This window comes from Phalaenopsis equestris, unplaced genomic scaffold (assembly GCF_001263595.1).
Source record: "Phalaenopsis equestris unplaced genomic scaffold, ASM126359v1 Scaffold000313, whole genome shotgun sequence".
In the NCBI taxonomy this organism is placed as follows: Eukaryota; Viridiplantae; Streptophyta; class Magnoliopsida; order Asparagales; family Orchidaceae; genus Phalaenopsis; species Phalaenopsis equestris.
In genome coordinates, this window is record NW_018164755.1 from 294,910 (window position 1) to 312,831 (window position 17,922).

The 17,922-nt window shown below is 34.4% G+C and overlaps 1 protein-coding gene across 1 annotated transcript in view; it reads right to left on the reverse strand.

Moving 5' to 3' along the window:
• LOC110025608 (F-box/WD repeat-containing protein 1A-like) overlaps nt 1–16,789 on the reverse strand; it is a gene marked incomplete at its 5' end in the record, with an annotated part of 48,387 nt that extends 31,598 nt beyond the window's left edge. The window contains 2 exon segments of the mRNA XM_020726186.1: nt 3,505–3,716; nt 16,684–16,789. Coding sequence (XP_020581845.1) covers nt 3,505–3,716; nt 16,684–16,789 — 318 coding nt within the window.
• Nucleotides 16,790–17,922: the final 1,133 nt, after the last annotated feature.

Genomic DNA, 17,922 nt, shown 5'->3' on the forward strand with positions numbered 1-17,922 from the left:
ATATGACAAGCATCCGAGGGTACCATGTTACACCACATTCTTGAAATTTATCTTCAATAGAAAACACAACGAAACATCTCTTATCAATTGTGGTTTTCCCTTTCTCCAACCATGATGAGGAATAAGATTAGGTGTGCTTCTGTGTGGTCAAGTTCCACTTGTCGAACATTTGGATAGACAACATTCTCACAATTGCCTACAGGCAGCACAAATTTTAATTCATAGTGCAACATGTATGAAAACATATTGTGGCGTAGCCACTATTGCTTTCTCGAGATCTCAATATGAATGATTCGTCCAACAATTAACATCTCTCCCATTTGGCTCAAAGAAAATACTCTCCTTTGACATCCTCATTCTCTCATATATCATTGTTTGTTTATTCAAGCACTCACTGCTCAGTTAAAGAGCTCAACCTCCTATTTGAGAACGCAATTATCCAAAACAAGGACCATTAAATCAATATCTGACTTGGATGAGTTTGAAAGTGTTGACCTTTTCTCCACTCTGAACTAATTTCCTTTTCGGTTGGGTCAGCTTGGGTGCTTCAATGGATGTTCTCTTTTTCCCTGATCCTGGATTGAGCTCTGTCAGAAAGGTGCGGTGATCATCTAATAATGTTGTTGGTTCTCCACCTAAAATGCAATGGTCTATACGTCTATTACCAATACGGTTGTAACTACAATTGAACCATATTATTGATAGATGGCTTCAGACTTCCAAGATACCACGTCACTAGATATTCATTTGGTTCAACCAGCTCACATTTCAATACAAGTTGATCAAATTCAACTGTGTACTACTTCACATGATAATCTCTCTGGTGCATGTTATGATGTTTTATGAGCATGTCATATCAATAATGTAAAAAGAATATATTTGTGATGCATATCCATTTTAATTTTTAGACTATATGACTATCCTACTCTTGCTTTCCTGCAGTCGAAGATGCTTCAGAATCTCTCACCATATTGAAGCACTATTTCTACACTTGATGGCCATAAACTTAAATTCTTTTACCCTAGGGAAGGTCTTTATACTTAAATTTCCATTTCACTATTTAGAATCAATCAATGAATTCACTCGAATCTAAACATTCGTCAAAATCTGATAAGTCAATTTTCACTACAAAATCTTAGTTTCTCATTTAATATTACACGTCAAATCATCAAAATATTGTTCTTCATTATCGAAAAATTTTTCGATGGAAGATATTTACTTTTTTCTCTCGATCAAGTGAGTCATAATTGTGGTTGTGGGTGACCTCTCTAGATTCTCTCCTCTCAAAGGCGGCAAACATTTGTTGCAGTTGGAGGCATCCTTTTGCATGTCTCCAATCTTAAGCTTCTATGCATCAAGTTGCATGTTTCTTCTATACTCGATCAAGTGAGTCATAATTGTGGTTGTGGGTGACCTCTTTAGATTCTCTCCTCTCAAAGGCGGCAAACATTTGTTGCAGTGGAGGCATCCTTTTGCCTGTCTCCAATCTTAAGCTTCTATGCATCACGTTGCATGTTTCTTCTATGTAGCATTATGACATTTCCTCTCGATCAAGGTTTTAATAGGCGTTGTGGATCAACGGATGGCCAAGAGATTAGAATTTCTATTGTGCCTAATTTAGTGGAAGCATCAAATTAGGTTATGTAATTTTTTTAAAGCAAAAAAAGTCATCCAGAAAAATTTTGGGTTTATCAGGCTACAATACCAAATGGCAGCATTCTATGGTTCTTAGAAGGTGCTTAGTTAGTGGAATTAGCGGGGAAGTGGTTGTTAAATAGCAAGAGAATGAGTATGGAAATTCGTCAGTTTGGAAGGGAAAAAAAGGTGTTTCGCTGTTGTTCAAGCTGAAAACAATAAAGAGAACCAAAAAAACATCGATTCTTATGAGGCAAGCTTACGGAGGGAGATCAACTACCTATTCCTGAGCAAGCTACAGACAAGCCACTTATAAAAGGAAGATGATACAGTAGCCCGTAGAGCAGAGAAACTGAACCAAAAAAACATCGATTCTTATGAGGCAAGCTTACTGAGGGAAATCAACTACCTATTCCTGAGCAAGCTACAGACATGCCACTTATAAAAGGAAGAGGATACAGTAGCCCGTAGAGCAGAGAAACTGAAAATAAAGTCGTTAAATCACAAAATAATAGCTAAATATTCAAAATAGCCAATAAAAAATATATATAGTCTCCTAATAATACATAACCCTAATTAGAAATTAAAATTAATAAGGATTCGCAAAACCCATGGCAAAAAAATGTAAGAAATCTCGTTGAAGGTTGCTTCCTGATTGAGAGTCGCTCAATTCGATTCCCGCAATCACAGGATTCAGATCCCTCTCCCACGTACACCAAGGCGTGATTTTATGTTTTACTTTTCGCATCTGCATCCGCACCCACATTTTATTGCATCTCGCGTTAATATCCATATCCCAATATATGCACTAATAAAAGGGTTAGAAAAATTTTTAATGGTAGGATTAGGACATAGAAAAGGCAGAGCATAAAGAATATGGCTAGAAATTTTAAAAAAGAATTGATAGTAAATTAGAAATTAAACCTTCATAGGCACTTGATCATAATGAATGGAGGCTAAAAGTTCATAAAGTTAGATGAAGTTATTGGGTTGATGACGATAATTATGCGGATAATTATGATGATGATAATAAGTAAAGATAGAAAAATTCTGAAAATCAAGTAAAAATAAGGACAAATTTAGAACCCATCGGCAATCCTCTCACTTGATCATAATTACTTTTTCTTATAAAAAAAAAAACATGACTTTCATAGAGATTAATAAAATCACGTGCTTAAATAAGGCCATCGTATCAAAAGAAGCCTTCACTTGATCAAAACATGCATCACGCAGATAGTGCAAATTTCACCAATGAATCAAAATTCAAAATCAATCATACATCTCTAACCATTAGGAGCCACTACAAATAAAATGGGTTCCTTAATGACTAACAAACTCAAAATAAAAAATTAAAATAATTATGATAACTGTACAGATTACTCTTAGCTCAGTATTGGCAATGAGAACAACTGTAAGTGAAGCGAAATCTAAGTTTTACAGGCTAAACATAAAATATAACCAGCAAATAAATAAGGTATGGTAATAACAAAAACCTAAGCATCATCAGTCCAATAATAAGATCATATTCATCCACCTGTCAAGTTCTGGTAGATTAGAAGCTTTCACACGCATCATAAGATTATAGAAAAAGATGTGGTAATATCCCTAGTTATGAAAACTATTCTCACTGAAAATAAAACAACTTCTCAAGGATTATTATAGTCCTATTGTCATGTATGCATGCGCTTGAGAAATAAAAAGACTGCATTAATGTTAGGTCTTCCTGCAACATATCTTAATGAAGATAAAAGACAAAAGAAATATGCTTGTTAGATGCACGGAGTCCATTTTACCTCAAATTAATAAGGTATTATTTCTTCAGCAAGAATAGAATGTAAAAGCTTCGAAATTAAGAAAAAAATATGATACCTAGCCACGGAGAGAAATGAAATGGATTTCTCATGACCGTGATATGTTACAGCTGGATGACCATGCATTCTTCCTGAACCAACAGACCAAAGGCGAACAGTACTATCTTCCCCTCCACTGACAAGAAACTTTGAGTCACAATCACCAAGCAAGGTATCAGCGAGAACAGTGACTGGGCCACTATGACCTTTAAAACAACGCTGGGGACTACCCTACATTTAAAAAAATCAAATAAATAATAAGTGAGGCAACAGAATTAAGGATCAATGATACTGCTGATCAAAAGAAGTATGCAAGAAACTTACAAAACAGGAAAAACATTGATCATTTACAATAAGAGGAAAACTATTTTACTACTTCCAAATTAAGAAAAATAAAAAATTGATACCCAAGATTCTTGTCATCTCGAGTTCATACCTCCTTCACATTACCATACTTGCAACTTGTCATTGCCTTTTCAACTCGAGCAGCACTCTCTCATTATCATGCACACACTTGCTCCCTTCCTGCCATTCCTACTTAAATTATAAAACCCTCAACAATAGAGAAGCAACGAAGTCATGACTACAACTTGTTGTAGAATGTGTCGGCAAGACTAATGGTGTGCAAAGGAGTTGTAATAGAAATTCAATAGAAAAGGTCATTGAAAGCTTTAGCAAGAAAGCCCCCCCCCCCCCCCCCCCCCCCAACGCCTAAAAGCCGACTGAGATGAGACAAAGGCAGAAATTTTGGTCAGAATAAATTCTAACAAGCACTCGTCGTGAATTATAAAATCAGGACATCATGGGTGATGAACTAATCTAACTAAATCACTGCAAATATACTTGATATATTTCATTTCATAATTCATTCATATTCACTTATATTTGGAATGGTACTTAAACTGCATTCATATAGTAAATGCATATATTTATTAACAGCATACAAAGAATTCTGAATGCAAGTGTCAAACATGGAATCATATGAAAACTTACAGAGATTTTTTTTTTACTTTAGCATATGATTATTTCACCTGAATTGACAGAGCAACCCTACAATAAGTTTCTCCAAGGTCGTCTCGAGCTCGTCGCTTCATGTAAACAACTTGGGATTCAAAAATATCTTATCATTTAAAGAAATATTAGCACATTTCGTGATTTAATCTTAAACATAATTCATTTACAATTTCTTAACTCAAATAATCTTCTCCGATACTACCTAGTTGTCTTCCCACTTCCCCCTATCACCATAATCCTTCTTCGTCGATTTCCCGCTAATAGCCCTTACTAAAGCCCGCAAACCAATTTCGTAGTGTTTGACACAAGTTCGCCTCCGTTATAGTTGCTGAAAACAAAAAACTGCACCGATTTATGGCATATGTCAAAATGGAAATTTATTGAAGGAAATAAATATCTAGATTATCATAAAAGAGGGTTTCATAGTTTTAGATATCTTCTTGGGACCCAGAACTGCCGTCAGCGACACTCGAAGGGTTGTGTGACTGTGTTGTTCGCGCTATGCTGCAGGAGTCAATCGCAGCTCCTTCCAGGCATGTGAATTCGGGAAAATAGGAGGAAAGGAATAGCGGCAATTTATCTTACCCCCCATACTCTTAGTCGTTCGATCAAATCAAGTCAATGCATGCATGGTTCGATGCGGGGAGGTCGGCTGAGAACAGTGTTGAAGAGATTAGGGAGAATATGATTGATTAACTTCATTAAACTATTAACTTTAAAATTTTATATCTCACATTCTATTAAAAATTCATAAATAGTATTACATATGCGTAGAATTTTAGCAAATAGATTCGGTTGAATTTTGAGGGATACTAATTTTGGAGTGCATTTCAAAGTAGTTAAAATTTTACCTGACTTCTCCAATTTTTGGTGTTAAAATATAGATGCTTGCTATAATGAGAGTTCACTCAGTTACCACATTAATGGAATTGACGACCAAGAACTTGTTGATGGAAGCATCAACTAGCCTAACAACATTATGAACTTCTAAAAAAATGCATGACTCTCTTGAGAGAGTTATTATTGGCTTCAAATAAGATTTTTAAGAGACCTTAAGTTTTTTAGATAAGACATTTACCCAGAATTTCACTCATTTTATGAAGGCTTTATAATCTGATTTCAGGATTCTAAAAGGGACCATTCCCATACGCACAAACCCTTATGGTAATTATCATGACCCGACCTGGCACTTGGAATTAATCAAGATGGTGACAAACGATTGGATGATGAAAACTAAATTTTATATATTTGTCTACAATTTAACAAATAAAAGAGTCACTAATCAAATTAAATTAAGCATTATATTTAAAATTACTTTAATACTGGTTGTCCGCATCTTTTATAAATGTTTTTTGTTCTGTTGCTCATCATTTAATCTCTTAAAATTTTCCTAAAAAGTTATTTTTTATAAATGTTTTTTGTTCTGTTGCTCATCATTTAGTCTCTTAAAATTTTCCTAAAAAGTTATTTTAAAAATAACAGTGAACTAAACAAACCAGTGAATACTCATATCCCTCAACTACAGTAATACAATGGAACAATATGCATGCTAGTTAAAATTTTTAATAAATCAAAATAAATATTTGATGTTATTCAAAGAGTCTTACCATATCAATAACATATTAAAAAAATTTCATATTTATACAACCGTCACAGGAGCACCGTCAAAAAATTATATCAATTAAGGTACTTCAATATCAATATTTTTTTTTCATATATGTGCACGAGTATCTTAGTATTCCCTCACTAGTACCATTAAGGGGTCGCTCCATCATAGTCAATCATACACATACAAGCATCAAACAAAAATATCACATTCTCAAAAAAATATTTATTTCTCATTTGCATAACAGTCAAATCATTCAATAATAATGCACACACATATCATTCCTACAATACAAACAAAAAATTCATTATAATTCAAAATCCTAAGTTTTACAGTAATTTCAATATAACTAATAATAGTAATGGTGAATGCAATATGTCTAAAGAAACAAAATATTATCATAAAATAAGAACATGAGTACTCACCTCGATGTAAGTAATCTGATATTTAATTTGTCTTGATGTCAACTCTTCTATTAATTAAAAAATCAAACGAGGTATAAAATTTAATTAATTTAATATAATTTAATTAATTTAATATTTTAATAAACTATTAATATTTTAATAAACTATTAATATTTTAATAGACTATTAATTAATTTATTTTATTTTAAGTAATCCCCCACACATACACACACACATTTATATGATTATATATTATAGATTTATAATATTCTTATTAAATATTAGAATTATTAAACTCAACCTTATATTTTCTTTCGGTCGAGCCTTAAACCCCGCTGAAGTACGTCTTCCTCCCCTTTTCCGTGCAACAGGTCCGGACGAGAGTCTTCCTCGCACGAGAGCTCCTTCGATCGAACTACTTGAAGCTTGCTTTCTTCCTTCGTATCGAAAGCCACAAGTCGGTCTTCGTCCCCTCTACCCTCGCACCCCACAATATTTATGGCTTTGGCTCCATCTTTGTCGACATCATGGCTCGACGCAACAAGCAACACTGCGATCTTCTTCCCTTAAGCACAAGGCCTACTACATCATTTCCTCGGGTAAGAAAGCACGCAATGTCGCTCCTGCCTTCCTATACGGTCTAACCGTACGCACTAGTGCTCCCGCCTCTCGCGTTGATTTATAGGATGAACTTGTCTGTTAAGCTTTCAACCCCCTCGCTTCCTCTCCCATCTATCCATTTACCAAACCCTTCCCTTCTTCTTCCTCAATTCTTCATTTTCCATTCCCCATGTAACAGGAACCATTACAATAGCTTATCTTCTTCATGATGAGAAAGAATTATCATAAAAAATTAGTCCTAGGTTCCAGGTAATTATCTTACAGTAGCAAGAACTTGAATTTAGATTGCAAAAATTAATCACATTTAATTTGCAGATGGTGAGAGTAAAGTTGACTAACTCAAGTTCCATTATGGCAAGTTATTGCACACCCTGACTTAGTTGAAAGAGGTTGTCAACCCAAGCTGGCCAAATTATCCTTATTGATTGTCATAAGTTAAATCATTTAAGAAAAACATAAAAACTTTTAATAGATAGTCGCTTAAACGTGCAAGTTTAACTCAATCCTAGCCGATAGAGAGCATCGTGTCATGTCAAGTGCATTCTACAATTCACAATATACGAGGTTGAGCCATTAGAGAACATTCGGGCTTCAACCATGATCATAATATAATGTTGATCTTTTGCGGCAAACAACTATTCAAAGTGCTATAGTCATAGCTTCCCCTTTTGCAATACTATTTGACGACAAAATCACATAGTCAAATGACATATTCTACATCCTTATTAATGTTAGATCCTTCAGAAAGACAATTGAAGTATGTTTGACATTGCATTAGCATTTTATGATTTTATATTAGTATTAAGATAGTCACTAACAAAAAAATTGTTGTGGAGTTTTGATGAATTTGGCTCTATTTCATGTGATATCATTTTATTGGATATTTAAAATTTTACTATCAAGCATTGGTTGAAGCACGCATATGAACTTATTCTTTATGCAATTAAACAATCGCAACTCCTCACGGGAGCCTTCAGTCGAGCGCGATCGAACGGGCAGGGAGGGGAAGGAAGAAATACAAAGTTTTTGGATGGAGGATCTTGCCCTTCTGATTTCATACAGAGGTAAATATCATGTGGTAAGTTGAATGGGAATAGTAATGCGGAATTAGAGAGGAATAATTAAGGGTTAATTAAGTTTAATTAAACCTATAACTTTCAATATTTATATCTTCCAATCTATTCAGTACTTACATATAATATTATATATCGAATTGATAATTTTGACGCATAGAGTTTTTATAAAATTACTTCGATTGACATTTGAGGGATGCAAAATTTGTGGTACATTTTAAGTCGTAAAAAATTTTACCCAATTTCAAAAAATTAGTTATTACAATCTCCCCTCCTTAAAAAATTGTCCTAAGAAATTATGAACTCATCAACTATATAAATATATATTATGAAAAAGAAACATAAAGTAATTACAAAAATTTGTTTCTTGATAAGTGATAACTAAAACAAATGTAAATCCAACATAACACCCAAAAGACAATTTATCCATCAAACCCTATGCATCAATATTAGTGGTAACTTAGTCTTTTGTTTCTTGATGAATTAAGGAATAAACTCTTGGGTGAATGTTCTATCTTGGTTTTTTTCTTACGAGGCACGGTATCAGCTTCTGTCATCCTCAGTTGACCACTTCAAGAAGTAGATCTTTCTTGAAAATTCCCATGAGTTGAATCTCTTCATGGGTTAGCATCTGATGTGGATCTCTTAACAAATTAAGGCAATTTCTCTGCTAATGTTTAGGCTTTCTACATAAGTAGCATGCCTTCAACACATATAAACATTCACCGCAATATTGTTTTTCACACTTAAGACAGGATTGTATAGTGTTACTGCCAGCCTAGCTAACAACTCCATCAGTGAGGTCTTTATCTTCTTCTCGAAAGACTCCCCTTCTCCTGAATGAACTGCTGATGTCAATTCTTCCAAACTCTTCTTCTATGTAAAAATATCTATGCTTCTGGGTTTGTTTAAAATCAATCTCCACCCGCCTAGCCCTCCCCACAAGGATTGAATAGCCTTCAATACCAAGTGAGACTAATGGTTGTCTGATTGAATCATTCAATCCATAAAAAATCTACGGCATTTCTCCTCTGCATTTGGAACGAGCAGTGGTGCATATCTCGATAGCATAGTAAACTCCGCTTCATACAACATAACCGATCGATCTCCTTGGACCAACCTAATGAATCTATTTTTCATGAGTTTCCAAGCTGACAATGATACCAATCTCTTAAGGTTATCCCGAACTCGTCCCAATGCACCAAGTGGTCGGCTCTACCTCCAAACTTCTCTTGTATCTGACCATGCCACCAACTTTCAGCTTTCCCCTCAAAAGCAAAGGTGGCAAGGTTAACTTTCCTCTCTAGTGGAATGTCATACCATCTATGTTCAGCTTTCAGTGGCCCTCCTACTCCCGAAAATAATGGTCTCATTTCCCGAAAGCTCTTCAAGTGCTTATCCATTGGTGCTCCTCAACCGCTATTAGCGTAGGATTGAGAATTTTTAATTGAGTCGCAGTGTTCATCATATCAGAAAATGCACTGGCACTAACTATGACATTTTGGGGTATAACAAATTCTATATTATCATCTCTGGCATCTTCTTCATGATCATCCATAATTCTGAAATAACAACAATATAATTTAATTAGACTCAATTGAAATTTTTAATTTATATTATTTATAACTTAATTCGATCATCATATTGGCTCTTTCATTAAGATTCATATTATTTAATCAAACCTCTTGCTTTGATACTAATTTTCTCATGACAGACCCAGAGCTTGAAATTAACAAAGACGGGAATGGACGATCTAACAATAAAAATCAATTCACTGTTATTTTATTTCTACACTAATCGTTTAATATTTAAATATTCATAAAAAAACCACTAAAAAAAATTAAAATTAACAAGTAAAAATTCATGCATTTTTTATTGTTGTTCTCCCCTACTATACACATTTGTTCATCTTCTATTCATCATATTCAAAAGATTCCCTACTATACACATTTGTTCATCTTCTATTCATCACATTCAAAACATTAAAAAATATTAAAACATGAGTTATCTAAAGATAACTCATGAATAATCACACTTTTAAACTATAGTAATCCAAAGAAAAGAGATCAATGTACATGTTGGTCATTTATATCTCTATAATAAATCATTTACTATGCTGCTCCTCCATATTTTTATAAGAATCTTATAATATGTTAACACATGTATCAATGACATTTTCGAAATGAAAATACTCAAAACATCTATATGCATTTACTTTATAATAAATCATTTATTATGTTGCTCCTTCATATTTCTATAAGAAATCTTATAATATGTTAACGCATGTATCAATGACATTTTCGAAATGAAAATACTCAAAACATCTATATGCATTTACTTTAATTTTACATTTGTTTTATAATCTTTACATACACATCTAACTCTTTGAGGATCAGTCAAAACAACCTTAAATATCGCTGGCTGATATTATCACTACAGTTTGGCGGTTAGCGATCTAAACATTACAATTGTGTGGGGTGGAAAAGCTCTTACTTTTCTTTAGTTGATGTTCACCCGTGGGCACAGCAGTTAGCGATGCAAACATCACAATTGTCTTTGGTGGCAAGCTTTGTCTACTCGTTCATGACTGATATTATCTCGTCGACGCAACGATTAGTGATATAACTATCATAATTGTCTGGGAAGGTAAAAAAACTACGCATACGGATACATCGGCGTTCATTACTTGTACCATTAGGGGGTGAACTCCTCTGAACATGCACATACAAGCATTCATATATGAGCTAATTCATTCTTCAAAGCATACATTCTTCTAAAACATCTTCATGTATCTACTAACATGCATGCTTGTGCAACTATTCATCATGCATATCTTCCATATCATGCATATCTCTCATATCATTCATATCTTCTATCTCCTGCATATTTCTTATATCATTAATATCTTTCTTATCATGTCTATCTTGCACATTATGCATACCTTTCTACATACTTTGCATATATTTTCTATCATGCTTATATTTTCTGTCTAACAATATGAACAATCTAACTAACCTAAAGCATATATGGACACAAACATACATTTTAAAATAAAAAAGATTATTGAAATTTAACAATATAATTACTCGATTCATTTGACACATAGATTCTCGATCTTCAATAACTAACTAAGCATTGAGATAACATTTAAATTAATATTAGTAACCAATAGAACAAAAATCAAACTTTAAGATTCAAGTACTTTCCATTATTCGAATTATTCTTCTTAGCATAGGGTTAATTTAACTGAAATTGAAGGAGCCCCCGTACGACTAATTTTCACACGCTTGCCTTGAGCTCGCCACCTCATGTAAATAATTTAAAATTCATAAATAGCTTAGGATTTTATAATATCTTGGCTCATAAAGTATAAAGTAATTTAACCCAAGAAATAACTTTCTTATCTCCAATGAGCCTCTCGACATAACCAACCTTCTTCGATACTGCTAAAACTTTCACTTCCTATCTTTGCTTACTCCTCCCTTCACCTTGTTGATTTCTCACTAAAAACCCTTACAAAAGTTCAAAAATAAATTTCGTTGCTTTCGACGCAACTTCATCTTTGTTATGGCGACCAGAAATGAAAACCATGTACAATTCATGAAAAGCGTCAAAATTGAAATGTGAGGAAGCAAAGGAATAACTCAAATAGTATTAATGAAGGTTTCGTACCACTAGATTTTGTCCCCAAAACCTAAACAGCGAGTTGTGGCACACCAGCATTCAGCAGCCGCTTACCTGCTGCAAATCGCGACTCTGCGGGTCGTGGCTGTGTTGCGATTGCGCCTATGCTACAGTGTTGCGATCTCAACTCGCGGGAGCCTTTTGCCGAGTGCGATTGAATAGGCAGTGAAGAGGAGGAAGAAATTAGATGGTTTGGGATGGAAGGTCTTGCTCTTTCGATGCCATATAAAGGTAGATATCACGGGTAGGTCGATTGAGAACGGTCGTAAGGGTTAATTAAGTTTAATTAAACTTATAAATTCTGATTTTTATAACTTTTAATTTATTCATAATTTACATATAGTATTATATATGGAATTGATCATTTTAACACGTAAAATTTTATAAAATTAATTCAAATGAAATCTCAAGGATGCAAAAATCTGGGATACATTATAATTCGCCAAAAACTTTACCTGATTTCACAAAACCGGTTATTACATGAACAATGTTCTAACAACTTGATTTGAGCTCAAGCGAGCATAAACATGGTGCAGACAAACAGGCATGGGCTCGAGCAACCTAAACCTCAGCTGGCTCGGTTCGTTTGCAGTCCTACTTTCAAAGACCCATTCTCTCATTAATTCTTTGCAACTCACCTTTAAGTTCAGAAACTCAGACTTTAATGCCAAACATTCTCTATTTAAATTCTCTGCCTGCTAGCAATGACCTTCCCTCATCTCTAATAATTATGTAACCAATTTTTTTTGTTTTTCATTTCTTCATAACATTTATCCAAAACATGACAATATCAATTGTGGCTCTATATATTTCACAAAAAAATGACAATGTCAATTGTGGCTCTATAAACATCTCTGCTTTTAGTGACCCTTTGGAGTCCTCTCCACAAATCTTTTGCTAAAGAGTTTTCCAAAGAACTTCACCATGATAAAAGATGTTTGTCATGCCAACGCCTGAGCCTACATGACGATGAAATGAAAATTTTCAGGCCCAACTTCCATTTTTGTTCGTATAAGAAGGAAAGAATGGCAGGACTGAGTTCATAAGCTAGGGAATAGGCTCCCCCAGAAGACTCGTGCATGCTTCGGTGAGGTCAATTTGAGTGGTTGTTCTCTCAGCATTCACACCAAAATTCCACTCTTCTACTAAGAAAAAGTTCTCACAAAAGATGTTTCTACAGGAAGGAACACATTTTGCTTGAGTGGCTCTACCTAATCATGAGCATTTTCACAGCCTTACCCTTCCTCCTCACGGCTAACTCTTATTGTTTCTTCTCTATCAGCACCTCACTGTCCCGCAGCTTCATGCACTTCAACTGGAACGCCCGCCTCAAGATGGCAAGGAAAACCAAAAGAAGAAGGCTTCCTTGAGGATATTATTAAATTATTTGTACCCCTTTTTGGCAATATAATTTATCTATCAGAAATAAGGAGTAAATAAGGGCTTGTACCAGCAAAAGGCAAGATGGACAAGGGAGCAAGTTCAATTGGCTCTAATTCAGCCTCATCTTCCTCAGTTCTTGGGGCCCTTTCTAACTAATAAAAGAAGATTTCAATTATCAGAAGGAATTCATAGAGCCATAAATGTAAAAATTCAAACAAATATTACCTCAAAATCTTCCTTGATTGACTCATTCGCGATAGCCTAGCACCTCTTTTTTCCCTTTGTCTAATAGGGTGAAACCTTATCATCTAGCAAAGGAGCACCATACAAATGAGCTAGAAGATAGGAGAAAAAAATGTTAAAAAGTTGTTTCTCAACAATAGTCGTGGAACTTGGCCTAAGGCTGAAATTGAATTCAGAATCATAAGTAAAGGCAAGTAAGAAACAATTCAAGTGAGATCATCCTACCCACAAAATTATAGTTCAAGAAAATCTTCACCGTCAAATCCAGCCTTTTTTAAATTAGAAAACTCTTTTCGCCCTCAGGAATTAGCGGGAGCAATAGCATCCTTTCTACAGGAATAGATGAGGATGAGTATATATCCGTCACCCGTCCTTACTCATGGGCAAAGTATTACCTCGTCTTTCAAGTCTTTATCTTACATTCCAACCCGAATAATTTGATGTCAGCTCCTGAAAAATAGTACAAACCTATCTTCCTATCCCTTAAAAGTGAAAAGGTGTCCAAACAACAACAATTGCCAAGGCGCCTCAATTTCTCATTTCAAGTAGCATCACTTGCACGGGATGATACCCAAAAAAATTAAAATCACCACTAACTCAGTACGAATTGGAAGCTTCAACCATAAGTGAAATTGATCATCAAATAATATGAGCTCATTATCATGAATTGAGTTGGGTAACTCAACTTTCTTTGCAACTCTCAATCTAATAGATGTGTTGAATACAAACTCCATTTACATCACATTCATGTCCAAGTCTGAGAGCTTGGAATATCTTGAGAACTCGTAAGACAGATGCTTGACTACTATTGATGAATGTTGAACTCATTCTCAATATATTAAAGGAAGAAGCTGAAAAGAAAGAAGAATGGCAAAACTAAAGGTGAAAAGCTCTAGGATTATTTTAGAAAACATACTTTTGAAATTCCATCTTAACTATTCATTTATAAATAATAAATCACGAGGGCATTACGATAAAAATTGAGATATTATTTATATTCTTCAAGTGCCACACTTATAATAGCAAGAATTTAAAAACATCACATCAAAATAAAAGAAAATATTTCATTTTATCGCTAAGTGTAAAACATTATTACAAAGCTATTTCATTCCACAAACCTAATAATGGTCATTCCTACCAAGAAAAACTTCAATGTGTGATCTAAAGCAAATTCTAGGGACTCAACCATTCTATCATTCGCTTTAGCACAAACCCCTTGCCCAACATGAGCTGATTTGAGCGAGTTGATTCCAAAAACATCCGAGACAGAAAGTTCGCCATTTACATCAGCCATACCCCTTTGTAATTCACCAAGGGAATTCCTCAATTTAGACAACTCGTCCTCGGTCCAAATATTTCCAAGGCGACTCAACCTATTATATAATAGAAGCGGACTTTAGCTATTCAATTTTGAGGAGAATTCTTCAATCTTACTGAAATTTTCGACATTTGAGCGTACTAGAAAGAGACATTGAAGTCATTGCCGAAGTCGTATATTTCTCTGAAATTATCTCTCTAGGAAACAAAGTAGATTATGTATTCCCATCAGCAACACATATCACCATATATGCAACGCTCCTCCCTGTCGAAGTATGAATGTGGTGCTAGAAACAATTGACAGAGAATGCAACCCAAAGGTCAACTCCATCAATTCATTATCATTCAGATCCAATTTGCTGATCATCTTCAACTAGACATGTTGATCCTCAGATCGCTACATGTTCATAGGGACTAATGGGTCAATCAAATTCCAAAATTCAACCAATATTTGATGAGAGATAGGAGCCTCAAAAGGAACCTTCTCAAAAGACCACAAATCTTCAAAGTGCTACGCACTGAACAGTCCCAAAAGGTGATTCAACTGTCTCAGGTAAAGCTCTCGTAAAAATGGTAAGTCAGCCAAAGACAGTACAGCAGGAAACCCATCTTCGGGAATCGCAATCACTACCTTTAAAACCCTAATTTTGTTCGCCCCCCCCTCAGATCCAATTTGTTGATCATCTTCAACTAGACATGTTGATCCTCAGATCACTACATGTTCATAGGGACTAATGGGTCAATCAAATTCCAAAATTCAACCAATATTTGATGAGAGATAGGAGCCTCAAAAGGAACCTTCTCAAAAGACCACAAATCTTCAAAGTGCTACGCACTGAACAGTCCCAAAAGGTGATTCAACTGTCTCAGGTAAAGCTCTCGTAAAAATGGTAAGTCAACCAAAGACAGTACAGCAGGAAACCCATCTTTGGGAATCCCAATCACTACCTTTAAAACCCTAATTTAACCCTTATGGATAATAGGTTACTCTTCTGATGCTTTCTCCATCAAACAAAGAGAACAAAATAGGAAGATAAAACATGAGAGCAGCAAATTTCTCAACAAAATGATAAGTCAGCCAAAGACGGTACAGCGGGAAACCCATCTTTGGGAATCCCAATCACTACCTTTAAAACCCTAATTCCCCCCACCCCCCCCCCCGGGCCAACCCTTGTTCATACGCTTCCCAAAGAAGGTCTCAATTAGATTAGTTTTTTGGATAATAAGTTACTCTTCTGATGCCTTCTCCATCAAACAAAGAGAACAAAATAAGAAGATAAAACATGAGAGCAGCAAATTTCTCAACAAAGACATAGCGGGAGTACTAATCATTGTTTAGTATGGGTCTTATAAAGAAGTGTCGCATTTAGTTAATGATTTTTAGCAAATAATTTCAAATCCAACTAGTAGGATTTTCATTCAACGCATCATTTGGTTGAATTAAAAATCCTAAACCACAAGGCATGTAACATTTACAATAAAAAGATTTGGCAAGCATCTACAAACAAAACCAAAATGTGGACTTACTTTGCTATTTGAAAGAAATTCATTAATTTTTTGTAAGATAATAAATTTGCGTTAATTTATTTCTAAGAATACCAAAAATGTGATTTTACTTCTTAGCTATTGCTCTTTTGAAAGAAATGCATACATTTTTTAAACATAATAGATTTGCTTTAAAAACTTTCTAATAGTGGAAGTGGCCAGAGACATTTGGAAATGCAAGAAAAATGGAACACCTCTACCAACAAAAAAGAAGAAAAGAAGAACAAAATGGTAATCATATAAACCATCGCCCAAAATTAATAAAGTTCTTATAACTATGTTACAATATAAATGCCAAAAGAAGAAACCTTCCACCAAAGCCGGATTGTACGATCTGAGCTTGAGGTGGCCAAGATAGTATCATCTCTTTGCATCTCACTCCGGAAGAAAGATGTTTCAGAAATGGGGAACAATCTATGAGAAGAAAAATCAAAAGAAAATTGTTGTTGAGAAATTTGGTGGCCAAAATACTAAGAGACTGATATCATTGAGAAAAGAAATGTTAATGCATTGTGAATTCTATGGTTAAAATGAATTTATCATCAGAAAATTCAAACATATCGCTTCATCACGAAATCTTAGTAAGAACAAAATCCATGTATTTCTAAAACAAATCCTCAATTCCAAATTAATATTTTGAAACACAAACGCAAGAGAAACTAAGTAATCATAAGCATCATAAACTGCAGTGGTAAAGGGACATATAAAAAGACAAAAAATAGTAATAGTGCTGATATTTTAAGATATGGCATGCATGGTAGAATATTACTAAAAGAAAGAATGAACACTTATATCATAAAAAGCAATTCGAATTGATTCTTGCACCAGATTTCTGGTTTGCACCAGATTTCTGGTTCTTGTATATTCTGTCATAAAAATCTTGGTCTTTATATTTCTCAGAAATTTGAAATTAGAACCATCAACATGCATTTTAGAAACAAGGACAATTTCTAAGAAATGGCAAACTTGAGTCTAATACACATGAAATTCAGATACTTTTCAATAAAACAGTGCCACTTATTACATATTCCAAAGTAACATTTGAAATATCATCATCATCATCATCAGTCTTTTCCTAACCATTTAATTTGGAACACGAGAATATAAATGATAAAAACAATAACAGCATAAGTGCATCACCCATACATCTAGACCTATGAAACATAATCGTGTTGGCAAGATGGGGAAAACCAGATTAAGCAGTAGGCCAGATTTATTCCCTAGGAAGATGTGCTATTCAATTTATTGACAGTTTTTTAACTTCCTTTTCTTTTCAATTTGTAAGTGATCTTAATGCTTTGATGGCCTATCTATATATGATAATGGCATACTTTATAACACATGCATCAAGTTGATCATAGCCAGTTAAAGTTGGTAGACAAACATAAACTCCATCAAAGCGTGAAATCCTGAGAAACAAATTACAAATACATGCCTACATAACCATATCTAATCTAGATATGTAGCCATATCTAAGTCATAAACCTATCCTCTTTTTCAAAATTTTGGGTATCATCATATCCATACTGTAGTATAACCCTCTAACT